Source organism: Hemiscyllium ocellatum, chromosome 31 (genome assembly GCF_020745735.1).
Source record: "Hemiscyllium ocellatum isolate sHemOce1 chromosome 31, sHemOce1.pat.X.cur, whole genome shotgun sequence".
NCBI classification, from domain to species: domain Eukaryota; kingdom Metazoa; phylum Chordata; class Chondrichthyes; order Orectolobiformes; family Hemiscylliidae; genus Hemiscyllium; species Hemiscyllium ocellatum.
The window spans coordinates 42,762,940-42,779,895 of record NC_083431.1 but is presented as its reverse complement, the minus strand read 5'-3'; the positions used below and the strand labels follow the sequence as shown (position 1 = coordinate 42,779,895).

The following is a 16,956-nucleotide window of genomic DNA, read 5'->3' as shown; positions in this document are numbered from 1 at the left end:
AGAGGAAGGAAAGGACAACCAGCTCCCATTCCTAGAAGTGATGATACAGAGAACACCGAACAGAGAATTCACCACAAAGGTATACAGGAAAGCCACACACACAGACCAAGCCCTGAACTACGAAAGCAACCACCCCAACACACACAAAAGAAGTTGCATCAAGACACTGTTCAAAAGGGCCACAACACACTGCAGAAGACCAGAACTGCAAAAAGAGGAAGAAGAACACCTATACAATGTATTGCCAAAAACGGATACCCGCGCAATTTCATCAACAGATGCCTAAGGGAAAGACAACAGAACGAGGACAGGCCACAACCCAAAGGACTAGCCACACTACCATACATCAAGAGCATTTCCGAACTGACAGCCAGACTACTGCATCCACTCGGACTCATAACAGCACACAAAGCAACAGTCACTCTCAGACAACAGCTCACCAGAACGAAGGACCTGATACCCAGCATGAGCAAAACCAATGTAGTGTTCAAAATCCCATGCAAGGACTGCACAAAACACTACATAGGACAAACAGGAAAACAGCTAACGATCCGCATCCATGAACACCAACTAGCCATGAAATGACACGACCAGCTATCCTTAGCTGATGACAAGCAACATGAATTCGACTGGGACAACACTACTATTATAGCCAAGCAGAGAACAGCCAGGGAATTCCTAGAGTCTTGGCACTCATCCACAGATTCAATCAATAAGCACATCGACCTGGACCCAATATACCGACCACTGCAGCGGACAGCTGGAACTGACAACCGGAAGTGGCAGATTCAAACCACTACAAATGACGGAGGAAAGATCACAGAAACGCTTCACAGGAGGCTTCCAAGCACTGAGGATGTCACCTAGGGGACGAAACGTCTGCAACACAAATTCCCAGCTCGGCGAACAGAACCACAACAACGAGCACCCGAGCTACAAATCTTCTCCCAAACTTTGGTTTGTAGCAACGTATGAGAATGCCAAATGGGATATTATTAGCCTGTTGAATTTTTCAGCGGAAAATGAAAAACTTTTTGCAAGGTCTACCTCAGGTCACCATTTATTTAGATGATGTGCTAATAACAAGGAAGACAAATAAGGAACACTTAGAGAACCTGAACATAGTCCTTAGATATTTTTCCAAGACATCCGTATGCCTAAGAAGGGAAGGATGTGTGTTCCAGGCCATCCTAGTGACCTACTTGGCCTACAGATTGAGGAGACTGGACTTTGGAAGACAACGAGGGTGATCTAACATGTCCCAGCTCCCATGTCTCATCAGGACTGTAGGTCATTTCTTGGGCTGATACATTATTATAGAAAGTTCATACATAACCTGGCCTTCATCCTAGCACCTTTACATTAACTCCCAGAAAAGGGTCAGCCTTGGAAATGGTCACCAGAAGTGGAGTGTTTCACTGGAAATTGCAATTGACCAAGGGACCAGAGGTGTCCAGGTTTTAGAATTTTCATTCAAAACCACTGCATCATTATAGCTTTGTACATATGGTTCGGTTTTGTACAACCAATCTATAACTCTCATTGACTCTGCCTTTTTATTTATTATTCTGGCTATCAGACCTTTTCCTTACAAGACTTCCAAAATCTTTCAAGAAAGGGACGTTTTTACCCCAACCTGTCTTATCAGATTTGTTCCTATTGTGATGAAGCTGCTCCTTTAACAAGATTGTGCTGTCCTTGGCTTTTTTTTTATCAGAGAGGTCGTAAGTGACACAGACTCTGAAAAGTTTGAAGGTGAAGGGTTTTAGGGCCATTTTGATAATAGCTAACAGAGACTGCCTCAGGCAGAAGGCTTTCGAGTTTAAAAAAAGTTGTGCAATGAAAGGGAGTGGCCAGTTCTCCCAGCTCGGTGTTTCTCTGGTTTGTCTTGTTTTAGAGTAGTGTGAAGAAAAGCTGCTGGACCCAGAAGCAGGTCCAGGCTGGTACTGTCTCTCTGACTTCCATCCTGTAAGAACTTGTGTTTGATTTTACCTTTTGGGCCAAGGGCTATTTGTGGGGATTGTTGCAAGTATTTGGGACAGCATCATTAAGTTGGGATGATCTGTTGGGTTTTTGGGGATGTTGTTATTTGGTATTCTGTTTTCGGTTGTTTGTGTTTCATTCAATAATCTTGTAAAAAAAAATCTGTTTTGTTTAAAACTAAGTGGTTTGATCAGCTGATTCTCTTCATGAATATCCACCTTAGACTTGCTTAAAACAACTAGTAAGACTTTTCAGAGTCTGTGTTACTTAGGACCTCTCTGAAAAAAAAAGCCAAGGACAGCACAACCTTGTTAAGGCAGCAGCTTCATCACAACAGGAACAAATCTGATAAGGTTGGGGTAAAAACGTCCCTTTCTTGAAAGATTTTGGAAGTCTTGTAAGGAAAGGGTCTGATAGCCAGAATAGCCAGAGTCTGGGCTACCTCCTTTAAGTGTTTTGAGGGGTCTGGCCTAGTCTATAACCCTGTGTTTCCAGTGCAGGCCTTAGGGCTGGCAATTATCTGTAAATCAGTTCTTGTTTTGCAATGAGTTTTGTAAGGATAGCAAAAAATAAGTTAAGGCTCTCAATGTGTTCTACCTCTGAATGTCATGAAAGAGAGATAGATGTTCTGACTGAGATGGGAGGAATGTCCTGCCTTTCTCCCATGCCACTACTCCGTGGGCCACAATGTAAATTTTATTACTTTTATGACCATTTGTATGCTTTCAATCAGTCACATTTCTTTGATAAACACCGGTTGGGCCTCACTGTGGTAATATCCTGGAAATCAAGCCCTGCTATTCCGAGTGATCACAAAAGGAAAAAAAAATTATCAAAATACATAACCTTCCTAATTTACCAACCTAATAGATTCAGATTAACACAGATATAAGCCATGTTTCTGTACTTGACCAGAACTTATTACAAATAAATAGATTCAAACCACAGATAAACAACTGTGAGTTCTTGACACATAACTATGTACGCATGCAGACAAAAAAAAATGGTGCTACGGATGGAGTGGAAAATGGAAAGTACTGGGAAGCAGTTCAATTGCAGTAGGCCTGAGGATTTAATGGAGTGGTTCCTTTCCTTTCAGGCTCTTCAGTTCTGTGATCTTTTCTTTAATGTTCATCTGCTTCTTTGCAGGGGACGTGGAGTGATTGTTTCACAAATTATAAAGTCCCTGACCTATTGGTTAAAAGCAGTATCTTACAGAAACTGTTTGAAGAATACCACTAGCTTTCTATACCTTCAGTGTTTTCACTGAGGTGAGAGAGAGGGACCGTACCTATCCTTTCAGAGTTCCAGAGGATCATACACACAAGTTGTTTGGTTATCCAGAAACCAATCTGAGTTATTGTCAGGCTGATGACCTTTGCCATCCTCAGCTGGTCACAATTCCACAAAGCAGTCAGCAACTTGTTGCTGGCTGGATCCCATTCAGCTTATGTACCTCGGTACAAAACCGATTCCTCTTGCATCTTCTCCACTGCCTGCAAAGAAACTGCATAGCCATTGCTTAGACTGAATGCCAGTCACTTGCTTTTACAAGTCCAGCAGTTCTTCCCTCAACCAGTTGTTGTAAAGCAGTTCTTTTCCTAATCAGTTGACAATCAAAAAGAAGGTAAAGTAAAAATGCAATCTTAGCACACAAAATTGTAAAACATAACTTAGTCAATAAAACTTCTAATTCTGGTGAAATCATTTAGTTTGCAATATGAAAGTATGAATGTTCACCCATCCAAATAACCCAAAGTGCAAAAACACCCACAAGGCCTTCATTTCTTTCCTAGCCCTCATTTCATCCCTGGTGCTGAGGTTCTGCCCTCCCTGCAGAATGAACTATTCACCCCAGGCCAGAATCTATTTCCTGCACTACCTTTGCTTCCTTTTAAATAGATGATATTTGTATTGTGGTAGGCCAGCTACTCTTCTGTCCCAGCAATGCAGGTTAATCACTCCATGTTATGCCTGAGTGCCCATTTACACTGCCACCTGCTGTTACATCCAAGTTCCAAGTTCCCTTGGCTCTTCTGGCCCTCTTTTGAAGCCAGCCTGATGAACCTTGACTGACCTCCACAATGTACTTGCTTCCTTTAGATGTTGAAAAGCTGACAACTTCTGAAATCTGTGCAGCTTCTAAATGTCCATTTTTTTTTCGACAAATCCTTAACGAGCTTTTTAATGAGCTCAGGTTGGCTGGAGTTGGGATTGCTCCCCTATTTTGCTGAGTATTGGTGGCAAATTCCTTTTCCATTTCCACCTTCAAGGGTCTCTGATTCAACGCTTTATGTTTACTATATTAGAGCTATTCGTATACCTTGGAATCTTTTTTTTGATCACTCTTAATTTTTCTTTCGAGAGAATAATGACCCAGCTTTTTCATATATTCCTGATAGGGGTAATCCTGCAATTCAAGCATCATGCTTCTGAAAAAACTTTGCACTTCTAAATCCTTTTCACCATAAGGCAAGCAGGACTACACAGTACTGTGAGTGGTCTACCCAAGATTCAATTGGAGTTTAGCAGCAACTTCCCTAATTTTTAATTTTTTTGCTCTGAATTCCAAATATTTAATTTGCCCTGACTGAATGCACCATCTTAGACCGAAGTATGTAATTGTTTTCTCTGATTATTTGTTGTGTAACCATAGACCAGGCCTGACCTCATAAGGCTCACTTCTCTGACCTTTCGATGATTCTGGAGCTGTCTTTTCATATTATATTCTGGATTGTGTTCTGTTGCTATTATGTGACTTTCAGATGTTGTGGTTGCCATCAGAATGTGACAATTCAGCTGCAGCTTTATAACAAGACAATTTTAAGAGTTGTTACTTTAGAAACACCACTTGTATCCAGCTATAAATTAATTTAGCCCAGAAACTGACTGTTCAGCTCATCGAGATTTAATAACTTTCTCTTTGTGAGCTAGAATGATTAAATTCTGCTCAATTCCAGATCGGTCAATGTTTCTGTTTTCCAAACAACAATTTCATTCTCTTTTTTTCAAATAATTTATGGACTTCTGCTTCAGTCGTGACTTGTGGCAGAGAGTTTTATTTACTAATTTGTGTACATTCTTTTCTGTAACTGGTGAAATAGCTGCACTCTTATGATCTCTTTTCATTGACAATTTTTAACTTGTGACATGGTGCAGTGGCAATTAAGCCTGCCCTCTGGGTGACTGGGAATGGGTAATGAATGCTGGCCTGGCTGTGATGCCCAAATTTTACAAAAAGCTATTTTGTGTTAGTAGTTTAACCGGTAAGGGGCAATTACAGAAATAGGACTCATTTTCATTATGAAAGAGGAGATGGCGTCTCAGTGCTGCTTCACAGTGTCAGGGACCCAGGTTCATTTCCAGCCTCGGGCGTCTGTCTATGTAGATTAGATTAGATTAGATTACTTAGTGTGGAAACAGGCCCTTTGGCCCAACAAGTCCACACCGACCCGCCGAAGCGCAACCCACCCATACCCCTACATTTACCCCTTACCTAACACTACAGGCAATTTAGCATGGCCAATTCACCTGACCCACACATCTTTGGACTGTGGGAGGAAACCGGAGTACCCGGAGGAAACCCACGCAGACACTGAGAGAACGTGCAAACTCCACACAGTCAGTCGCCTGAGTCGGGAATTGAACCTGGGTCTCAGGCGCTGTGAGGCAGCAGTGCTAACCACTGTGCCACCGTGCCGCCAAATGTAGAGTTTGCACATTCTCCCGTGTCTGCATGGGTTTCCTCCGGACACTCTGGCTTCCTCTCACAACCCAAAGATGTGCAGGTTAGGTAAATGGGCCATGCTAAGTTGCCCATAGTGTTCAGGGATGTATAGGTTAGGTGCATTAGTCAGGAGTAAATGTAGGATAATAGGGGAAGGGAATTGGTCTGGGTGGGTTACTCTTCAGAGCGACCGGTGTGGACTTGTTGGGCTACAGGGCCTGTTTCCACACTGTCAGGATTCTGAGAATTAGAGGTTCATGAGAATGCACCAAGGGATTTGACAAAATTGTTCCAGATAAATTATTCATTTCAGCGAACTATTTAAATACTACTGAGCGTCTTTAATAAACCATAAGAAATAGGAACAGGAATATGCAGTCCACCCCTTGAGCCTGCTGTATCATTCAGTCAGGTCCTGACTGATCTGACAGTCCTCATGCCCCCTTTCCTGCCCTTTCCCCATGACCCACCATTCCCGTATCTATCTCAGCCTTCAGTTCCACAAGGATTCTGTCCCTGAAGCTCACTGTGGCGAGAAATTCAAAAGGCTCTCAGCCCTCACACACAAGAAATTCTACCTCCTCTCAGCCTTAGATTGGCACCCCTTAATTCTGAGATTATTTCCTCTGGTCCTTGGCTGTGTCAGGAGGGAAATCATCCTGTCAGCATTTACCCTGTCAAGCTGGCTTAGGAATCCTACATGTTTCAATGAGGTCACCTCTTACTCTTGTAAATTCCAGTGAATAGAGGCTCACCTGCTTAACCTTTGCTCATAAGACACTCCCTCCAATAGAGTTGGCCCCTTCCAAATCTGATACATTTACCTCTTGAAAGATGAAAGGCAGCAAATTGATGAAAACAGCAGCCCCTGTAAATTTTTACCAAAGTCTCACACCATAATGAATTGATAGTATTATCATAGAACATAGAACATTACAGCACAGTACAGGTCCTTCAGCCTCACTGTTCTTTCATTGTTGTTGTGATTAAAATGTAGAACTTCCTGTCTAACCATATGTCTACCTACATCACATGGAGGGCATCTGTTCAAGAAAACAACTCACAAGAATCTTTTTGAGGGTAATCAGGGATGGACAATAAATGTTGGTCTTTCCAACAGCACTCAAATCCCACACACAAATTAGAAACCCCTAGCCTATCCAGTCTTTCTTATTAGAAAGGTGATACAAGTCATTCCGTTATTAGGTACATTTTGTGAACAGGAATTAGCTGTAATGCCATTGATGAATTGGGAATGCTGTTTCTCCAGCATGAATTTTTAAAACATATGTCGGCAGTCGTGTGATTACAGCACTGACACTTTAAGCGCTGTTTCTAAAGTGTGATAACACTGGGTTGCACAAGAACACAATCATTGTTAATAGAATTCTTCAGGATTCCCAAGGGTTAAAGAAATGTTGCTATGCTGTCAGGGAAAATGTTTGCTAATACATTATGGTGACTTGTTGGCAGCAGCAAGAACCAGTTTCACAATGCTCTGTTCTTTTTCAATGTCTCTGAACCTAAGATATGCTTTCTTATTTCAAAAATGCATCGTAGTTGGCCATTAATTTGCAACTTTGTTAGATTATATTGAGTAAAACCGTTTGCAGTCAAAATTTTTTCATTTACCATCAAAAAGTGCTGCATTGCAAATTAACCACCTAAGCAGCCACACTTGTCTGCAGATATTTTATTTTTTCCTGCTCTCCATGCGAAAATTTTCTGAATCAGGATCTTTTTGCTGATGGTTTCTAAATGTAATTTTTCCTTTTTCTCCTCAATGTAGAATCCGAGATTCCCAGGAAATCTCCAGATGACAGACAGGCAACTAGAAGAGACAGGCGAAAATGATGTAAATAACTTGTAAGTAGCACATTAGACATAATGTTAAGAAGTGTCAATGAAGTTGGGAGACATGGTTCATTACGTCTTAATTGTCCCTTGAGAGATTTGACGTGAAGGTGAATTTAGAAACTAGTGCTGCCTCAACAATGTGTTTTCTCTCATCATGGAGTTTTGGTGTTTTATCCTTGACAAATAAATTCCTGCAGGTTTGGATGGGTGCACAATTTTGGAAATAGTATACTGTGAAGTCCAGTTAAATAGAATGAGCAAGAACCCTTGCTAATTGTGATTGAAGAAGCAAATTATTTTTATTGTGCGGTGTTCACTAACATTCACTTGATATTTTCAGGATGGTGTTCCATGATTCCATCGCTTTTCAGTGAAAGCATAATTTTTAGTGATGTGGGTGTGGATTGATGCCCTATAATCAGAGTTACTGATTTATGGTGACCAAATCTCTATTTCATGTAAACTGGTACTGAATTCTGAGAGGTGCTACATATTCTTGAGATGGGCATGGATTTTTATTTACCTTTTAAATGGATAACAATGACTTCCTGATAAATGAATAACCTGCTGAAGTGAGTGTAATTCCAAGTCACAGGTTATTTTCTCATGACTTCCTATGTAGTTTTCTCAGGTAGAAGCAAATTGGTTCAGGAATTTAAATTAATATATTGTCAATGTTTTTTCAGCCAGCTAAATGCCGTAATGCTTTAGAATCCCGAAATGAATCCACGGAGCAGTCCACATTGTAGAGTTTGTTTGCTGAGTATATAGAGCCTTTCTCAGTAGGGACACAAACATTTTGAGGCAGACCTAAATGGTTGCGAAAGGATTTCAAATCTGAAAATGTGTTGCTGGAAAAGCGCAGGAATGAAGAAGGGCTTATACCCGAAATGTCGAATCTCCTGTTCCTTGGATGCTGCCTGACCTGCTGCGCTTTTCCAGCAACACATTTTCAGCTCTGATCTCCAGCATCTGCAGACCTCACTTTCTCCTAAAAGATTTCAAATGGCATGGTGACTCAGTGGTTAGTGCTACTGTCTCACATTGCCAGGGACCCAGGTTTGATTCTAACTCTGGGTGACTCTCTCTGCTTGGGTTTCCTCCTCTGGATGCTCCAGTTTCCTTCCATAGTCCAAAGATGTACAGGTTAGGTGGATTTGCCGTGGTAAATGCAAGGTTACAAGGATAAAGTAGAGGGATGCATCTGGATGGGATGCTGTTTGGAGGGTCAGTGTGGAATTGATGGGCAGAACCTAATTCCTTGATTTTATTTCATATGATATTGCTGTAATACTAAATCAGTTTAGAAATCATTAACTTGGCTAGAATTGCTGGCCATTTTAGGATTTCTATGAGGCTAATTCTTGGATAGAGTACCAGTCATTTTAGATGTGAATCTGTTTACTCAGGGATATATTAGTTTTGACAGAAAGTAGCTTGCTAACCCTTAGTTGTGGATGTTAGCTGTTATTATGATAGATGAATCCTGATTCTAGTACATCTGCCAGGTCAACATTTCTTAATGTTCATACAGATTCTACAGCCTTCTGCAGCAAGTCAGCAGCTTTTTATCCAAGTTTCCCAAATGTTGACACCCAGGAGTGATGGGAAATATTCACTATTTTCCAGAAGGAGAGAAAGTAAATAATCTGAAGCATTTGGTGTTTATCTCAAGGACGAGTACAATACCAATACATCTAGCCCATTATGAAAAGAACATACTGTTCATTCATGTGTTTATTTTAAGCAAATTTGTTTGTTAATAATTGGCCTTGGTTTCAGTCTAATCTTCACAAACATGCATCTGCTGTAATTGTTCCTCCTTTCCTTGCTAGCTCATAGTGTGCTCTTAAGCTGCAGGCAGGATGGGCAAACTGATGACAGCACCGTGGTCCAGAGTTTCATTTCAAGTCAGGATGGGAAGAGAAATGTAGGAGTAATAGGGGATAGCGTAGATAGAGAATAGGCATTGTCCTCTGCAGCAAAGACAGAGACCTGAAGGCTGTGTTACCTACCTGGTGCCAGGTTCTGGGACACCTCCTCCAGACTGGAGTGGGAGGGGAAGGATCCAGTTATTATGGTCCATGTAGATACCAATGACATGGGTAGAACTAGGAAAGCAAGTTCTCCTGAGTGTTGTGAGCGGCTTGGGAGTGAATTAAAAAGCAGACTCGCAAAGGTAATAATCTCTATCTGAGACTATTTCCTAAACCAAGGATAAATTGGTATAGAATAAGTCAGATTAGAGAGATTAATGTGTGACACAGAGACAATGTGTTCTGATTCATATGATACTGACACTGGTCCTGGGGCAAACAAAAGCTTCTTTGTTGGAATGGGCTTCAGTTGAACGATGCTGGGACCAGAATCCTGGTGAATCGTACAACAGGGAGCTTTAAAATTAACTTGTGAGGTGACAGGCTGAATTGAAGGGGCATTTAAAAAATCAAATGGAGGCTAGAGACCAGAGGTGAGCAGAGTGAAGTGGCAAATGGTAAAGTGTGGTAAGAAGGGATAGAAAATAAGCAACGAAGAATGCACCAGAAATAGGACCAGAATGAGTAGTAATGGTATAAAGTCAATGGCTCTTTATCTGAATGTGTGTAACATTTGTAACAAGATAAATATTCATGGGATGTGGCTTGGCCAGCATTTGTTGCTCACACTATTTTGAAATCAGAAACAAAAACAGAAATTGCTGGAAAAGCTCAGCAGGTCTGGCAGCATCTGTGGAAAGAAATCTGAGTTAATGTTTTGGGTCCAGTGACCCTTCCTCAGAACAGTTCTGTGCAGCACATTCTGTGATCTGATCAGTGACTTGTGTATTTGTAGCAGGCCCCCCTATTTTTATTCTCCATTCCCTTTAAACTAAAGGCAAGCTTTCCACTTGCTTTTCCTTTTACCCGCCGAACTGGGCTGCTAGTTCTTTTGTGATTCCTGAATTATCTGCACTGCAGCTTTTTGCAGTGTAGCCTTATTTTAATAATCTATTCTTCATGCCAAATTTCATAACCTTACATTATATTCTGCCTGCCTTATCCTTTTTCCCCACTTAACCTGTCTATTTCCCTTTGTAGACTTCTGGTGTTATCTTCATTTCCTGCCTTCCTATCTATTTTTCCATCAGACAAAAACCTGGTTAGTACATTCACTTCCATCATCTAAGTCATTAAGAAATATTGTAAATAATTGTGGTCCCAGAACTGATCCTTTTGGAACTTACAAATTATAGATTGCCATCCTGTAAATTCTACTTTTGATCAACCTTAGAACCTCAATTACATAGCATTTATATTGATGACTTGGAAGAAGGGGCAGAGTCTATCTAATATCTCCAGATTTGCTTTTGGTGGGATGGCATGTTGTGATGAGGATATAACGAATCAGCAAGAATGTAGAGGTACGACGAGTGGGTGGGCGAAAACTTGGCAGGTGGAATTTCACCTAGGAACCCCTGAGGCCATGCACTTTGGGAGGAAGAATCAAAAGGCAGACTATAATTGAATTAGAGACTCCAAACATATGCAGCGCAGAGGGATCCAGGTGTTCTTATGCATCAAACACAAAATTGAGCATGCAGGTGCTGAGAATAATTAAGAAAGCAAATGGAATTTTGGCCTTTATTGCAAGGCGTTTGTAGTTTAAAAGCAAGAGTCTTGTTATAATTCTCCAGGATGTTGGTGAGGCCACAGCTAGAGTACTATGTACAATTTATGTCCCTATGCTTTAATTGAAAGCTGTTCAAAAGAGATTCATGAGGCTGATTCCTAAGATGAAGCTTTTTAGATTAGATTAGATTACTTACAGTGTGGAACCAGGCCCTTCGGCCCAACAAGTCCACACCGACCCACCGAAGTGTAACCCATTCCCCTACTTTTACCCCATCACCTAACACTATGGGCAATTTAGCATGGCCAATTCACCTGACCTACACATTTTTGGATTGTGGGAGGAAACCAGACCACCCGGAGGAAACCCACGCAGACACGGGGAGAATGTGCAAACTCTATACACAGAGTCGCCTGAGGGGGGAATTGAACCCGGGTCCCTGGTGCTGTGAGGCAGCAGTGCTAACCACTGTGCCACCATGCCACCCACATTGATTTATCAAGAATGATTGAATATTTAGGCCTTTGTTCATTGCAGTTTGGAAGAATGGGGGTGATCTTATTGAAATATACAAACGTCTGAATGGGTTGACAGGGGAAATATTGATAAGATGATTCCACCTAGTGGGGGAATCTTGTACCTGGGGACATTGTTGTAGGATAAGGGGTCCCTCATTTGAAATGAGTTGTGAAGGAATTTATTCGTCCAGGGAGTAATGACTGTCTGAAGTTCTTTACCCCAGACATTTATGGATGCTAGATCACTGAAGTAATTTGAAGGGGGGAGCGTGATTTTTGAAATATTGAAGAGTTGATGGCTTTACTGAAGTGGCCTGGAAGACATGTTGAGTTTTGGGGCAAATTAGACATGAACTTGTGGAATGGTGGGACATGCTGAAGGACTGAATGGTCTACTCTTGCTCATGTTGCTTATGATCTTCTGTTACATTCCATTTGAGCCTGCCCCATGGTGTGGTGTGACCATGCTGGCCATCCAACTTAGTAACCTACTCTCACTTTCTTTCCATACCCTTTGAACCTTTTAACCTTCAGCACTATATTGAATCGATATCTAAATCTCTGCACCCCACTTATCTACCCTGATTCAAGTAACTTTGTTTCTAATCCTAATCTTAGATTCATGGGAGAATCTAGGACCCAGAGGGAATAGTCTCAGAATTAAAGGGTGCCAATTTAAGACTGCAATGAGGAGGAATTTATTGTCTGAGATTTGAATGTCATTGGAACACCTTACCACAGTGAGTTTTGGGAGCAGAGTCATTGTGTATATTTGAGGCCAAGATACTGTATGTACTCAAATAATAGTCGATCTCAGGCCAAAGTTGGCCCCCTATTTTTAGCAAAATGACCTGAAATTTTCCGTATATCTTGAGTAACTGTTGACCCTAGTTTTTCACAGATTAACAGATCAAAGTTTATGAGTCAGTGTGCCGGTCATCACATTCCGCTCCAGCTTTCCAGTTTGCCAGTTGTTCCGATCTGCTCCCAGTCATCCAGTCCGTTAATTGTTGTGTTTTGCTCCAGGTTTTCAGCATTATCATAAATTGGTTTCTTTTCTTTTCTCATTTAGAGATCAACTGGGCTTCTGCTAAAGATACAGTATGAATTTTGATGGGCATGAATTCCAGCCCCTCGAAAGTAGTATCCACGTAATAGTCGAGCCCATGAACTTAATCTTAAAAAGTAGTCAAAAAATTTGACTATTATTCGAGTACATACAGTAGATTCTTGAACAGTAGAGTGATTGAAGTTTACAGGGAAAGGGCATAAAAGTGGATGTGACAACTGTCAGATCAGCCATGATCCGATTAAATGGTGGATCAGGCTTGAGGGACTGAATGGCCTACTGCAGTTCCTCTTCCAGATTTATGGTCTTATTTCTGTTCCTTCCCACAAGGGCAAGCATTTCAAGTTTTAGGCAAGATTTGCAGAGGGAATGTGAGAATTTTTTTCGATGCAACTCGTGGCATTGACCTGGAATTCTTCACTTGCAATCTTTCTCGTAAGCAGGGATGATCTGTGATTCCAAAAAGAAAATGGATGGACACATGAGTGAAATGTAGTTGCAGTGCTTGATCGACAGTGAGCTTGTTAGAATACAGTAGGCTGAATGCGTCACTTTAATTGTCTTTGCAGCACTTGGGAGTTGGCAGAGACTTCATTTTCCAGAACCTTACATTGTGGATTGCTTTGTGATTTGCTAGTTTTTTTTCCTCCTTCAAAAGCTTCCAAAACCCACCACTTTTACCTTCTTTTGAGTTCCCATCTTTAATGTTCCGGCCTTCGTTTCTCGCTGTTGATTTATTTCTAAGTTGTCATGTTTTGACAAGTGAGAAATGCTAGAAAAGTACGACATGGTGATGATGTTGCCTCACTTCAGTTTAAGATGTGTACAAAGATGTGTTAATTTTTGTAGCCAAGAAAACATTTCTGAGCAATTTATCACATGATGATCTTAGGCAGGTATGTCTCTTGGCCTCAAAATCAGCAGTCAGTGAAAGATTAAATGAAAATCGTAGACTTTGTTAGCATTTCAAATTTGCAAAATCTTTGTCGTTAGACTGTTTAAATGAAAAGGTGTGCTTATTAACTTGATACAAAAAACACACAATATCTGCCACACCCAGGACCTTCCATATGGACAAATCTTCTCAAAACTCGCTAAGATAAATACTATTTCTCATTCAATGCTGATTAATTAAACACATCAGCTTTGGAAGCAACTGCATGTCTCTTTCCAACCCATTTAAGGATGGAGCTCTCAGTGAGAGTCTTTTAGCTTCCTTGAAGATAGCAACTTCAGGGAAGCTGTCAGGCTAAATCTTGGTGCCCTTGTTATTTGTATCAGGCTGAAATCGAGCCTGTATTGTGCGGAATTTATTTCTGATACTTACAATGTATAGCCATCATGATGGTCTGGATGGCAAAAACTTCGTGCTGCTTTAGAGACCTTTTCACATCCATTCAAGGCAAGTCCTTGTCATGATTTTGGCAAAGAATCAGAGGGTCCATGTGTCTGAGTTTTCCTCCCCAGGTGTTGTGTCGCACACCAATGTCAACTGAAGCCCTTTTTGTAAACATTACAAATGCACATCACAGCTTAGCTTTGCACATGATCTGAAGGAAGCATTTCTGTTGCTCACCTAGGGAGTCCTGAGCCATAATTTGAACTTGTCAACGCGCACTTGTTTATCCCAAAGGTTAACCTACATTGTGACATAGGTTGTCATGAAAACCGCAGCATTTTTTACATTCTAGAAAAGCATGTTCAAGCTCTGGCTGGTGTCTTCTGAAGTCTGAGGATTGCTGTTAATCAACCACTGAGATAGACAGTCTATATGAATCTATACCAACTATGAAGTGATTGAGACATGATTCAGTGATTGCTGAAATTAATAATCTTCCATTTGTATGAAATAAGCTTGTTGAATACGGCCATGATCACAGAATTTATTGCGAAAGGAGTTAAGTGTCACAGGGCTTTGACATCTCCGTGATACTGGTCTGCTTTGGCTGTAAATTCTGTGATCATGATCTTATCCTCCACAAGTACCTGATGAACAGCGGCGCTCCGAAAGCTAGTGCTTCCAAATAAACCTGTTAAACTATAACCTGGTGTTGTGTGATTTTTAATGTTGTCCACCCCAGTTCACCACTGGCACCTCCAAGTAATGATTCTGAGAGAAAGTAATCCTTCTAATCTTTGTCTTAAATGGGCTATTCCTTACTCTTGAGATTATGCCTTTTTGTCCTCGACCCTCCCATGAGGGGAAACAATTTCTCCATATCTACCCTTTCAAATGCCTGACCTTCTGGTTTCAATAAGGTTGCCACACATAATTCGAAACCATTATGAGTACAGGCCCAACTAAATCAAATTCTCTGCATTAAAAAACCCCTCTGTACCTGGATTCAATCTAGCAAACCTTCTATGAACCTCCTCCAATGTCAGTATATTTTTTTCTTGGAGAGGGAGACCAAACCTGTTCACCTGTCAGCAATATGTCTCTGTTTTTTACATTACCTTCTCTTTGGTGTAAAGGGTAAAATTCCATTTGCCTTCCCTGTTACCTGCTGAACCTGAATGCTAGCTTTTTGTAGTTCATGCAGGAGGACCCACCAGAGCCCCCTCTGCTGCAACTTCTTGCAGTCTTTCACCATTTAAATAATTTTCAGCTCCTTTATTCTTCCTGCCAAAGTGCATAACCTTACATTTTCTACATTTAATTCTATGTACCAAGTTTTGTGCCCACTCACTTGACCTGTTACATCCCTCTGTATACTATGTGTCATCCTCACACTCACTTTCCTATATATTCTTGCATCATCCCGCAAACCTGGTCCATTAACTTTCCTTGTCCAAGTCATTAATATATATAGTAAATAATTGTGACCTTATCCCTGTGGTGCTGACTAGTCGATATCCTGAAAGTGCATTTTTTTAAATCTCTGCCTTCTATTGGTTAACTAGTCTCAGTCATAAACTCATAGAGGTGTACAGCATGGAAACAGACCCTTTGGTCCAATTCATCCATGCTGACCAGGTATACTAACCTAATCTAGATCCATTTGCTAGCACTTGGCCCATATCCCTCTAGACCCTTCCTATTCATATATCCATCCAGATGCCTTTTAAATGTTATAATTGTACCAGCCTCCACCACTTCCTCTGGCAGCTCATTCCATACACGCACCACCTTTTGTGTGAAAAGGTTGCCCCTTAAGTCCCTTTTAAATTTTTCCCCTCACATCCTAAACCTATGCCCTCTCCCCAACAACATGAGTCTCACCCTCTATAGATTGATTTGCGATACCTTATTGAAACACCATTTTGAAATTTAAATCAATTATATCCATCGCTTTCCCGTTATCTATCCTACTTTCTACTTAGCAGGGGGATTGAGTTTAAGAGCCTTGAGGTTATGCTGCACCTCCATAGCGCTTGGTTAGACCATACTTGGAATATTGTGTACAGTTCTGGTCACCTCATTACAGGAAAGATGCGGAAGTTTTAGAGAGAGTGCAGAGGAGGTTTACCAGGGTGCTGCCTGGATTGGAGGGCATACCTTATGAAGAAAGGTTGAGGGAGTGAGGGCTTTTCCTATTGGAATGAAGAAGGATGAGAAGTGACTTGATAGAGGTGTACAAGATATTGAGAGGCATAGCTAGAGTGGATAACCAGTGACATTTTCCCATGGCAGAAATGTCTATCACGAGGGATCATTATTTTAAGATAATTGGAGGAAGGTTTAGGGGAGATGTCACAGAGTGCTGGGTGCGTGGTAGTAGAGTTAGGTATGTTAGGGGCATTTAAGTGACTCTGAGCTATCTCCCAGGTGCCTATCTAAATGAGGAGTTACGTAGACTAGTCTGATCTTAGAGTTGGATAAAAGGCCGGCACGACATTGAGGGCCAAAGGGCCTGTACTGTGCTGTACTGCTCTATGTTCTATGTTCTACTTTCTTAAAAAACTGCAATAAACTTGTCAGACATGATTTTCCCCTTTGTGAAACCTTGCTGGCTCCTCTTGATCATATTATGTGTTTCTAAATGCTCTGCTGTGACTTCCTTCATAGTAGACTCTTCACATTTTCCTATTAACAGATGTTAAGCTAGCTGGACTATCACTTTATACATCTATGACTCTCGTTACCTGTTTTTGTCTCCCCTGTTTGAATGAAGATGTTAGATTAGCAGTTTTGAAATCCTCTGGCACTTGCCTAGGTTCTGAGGATCCTTGGAAGTTTACCACCAGTGCAT

The 16,956-nt window shown here is 41.1% G+C and overlaps 1 protein-coding gene across 3 annotated transcripts in view; it reads left to right on the top strand.

Annotated features, from left to right (window-relative positions):
* hip1 (huntingtin interacting protein 1) overlaps window positions 1-16,956 on the top strand; it is a 351,738-nt gene that overhangs the window by 213,549 nt on the left and 121,233 nt on the right. For all 3 annotated transcript variants that reach the window (XM_060847935.1, XM_060847937.1, XM_060847936.1), the window contains one exon: window positions 7,500-7,576. In XM_060847935.1, the coding sequence (XP_060703918.1) occupies window positions 7,500-7,576 (77 nt within the window). The remainder of the gene's footprint in view (window positions 1-7,499; window positions 7,577-16,956) is intronic.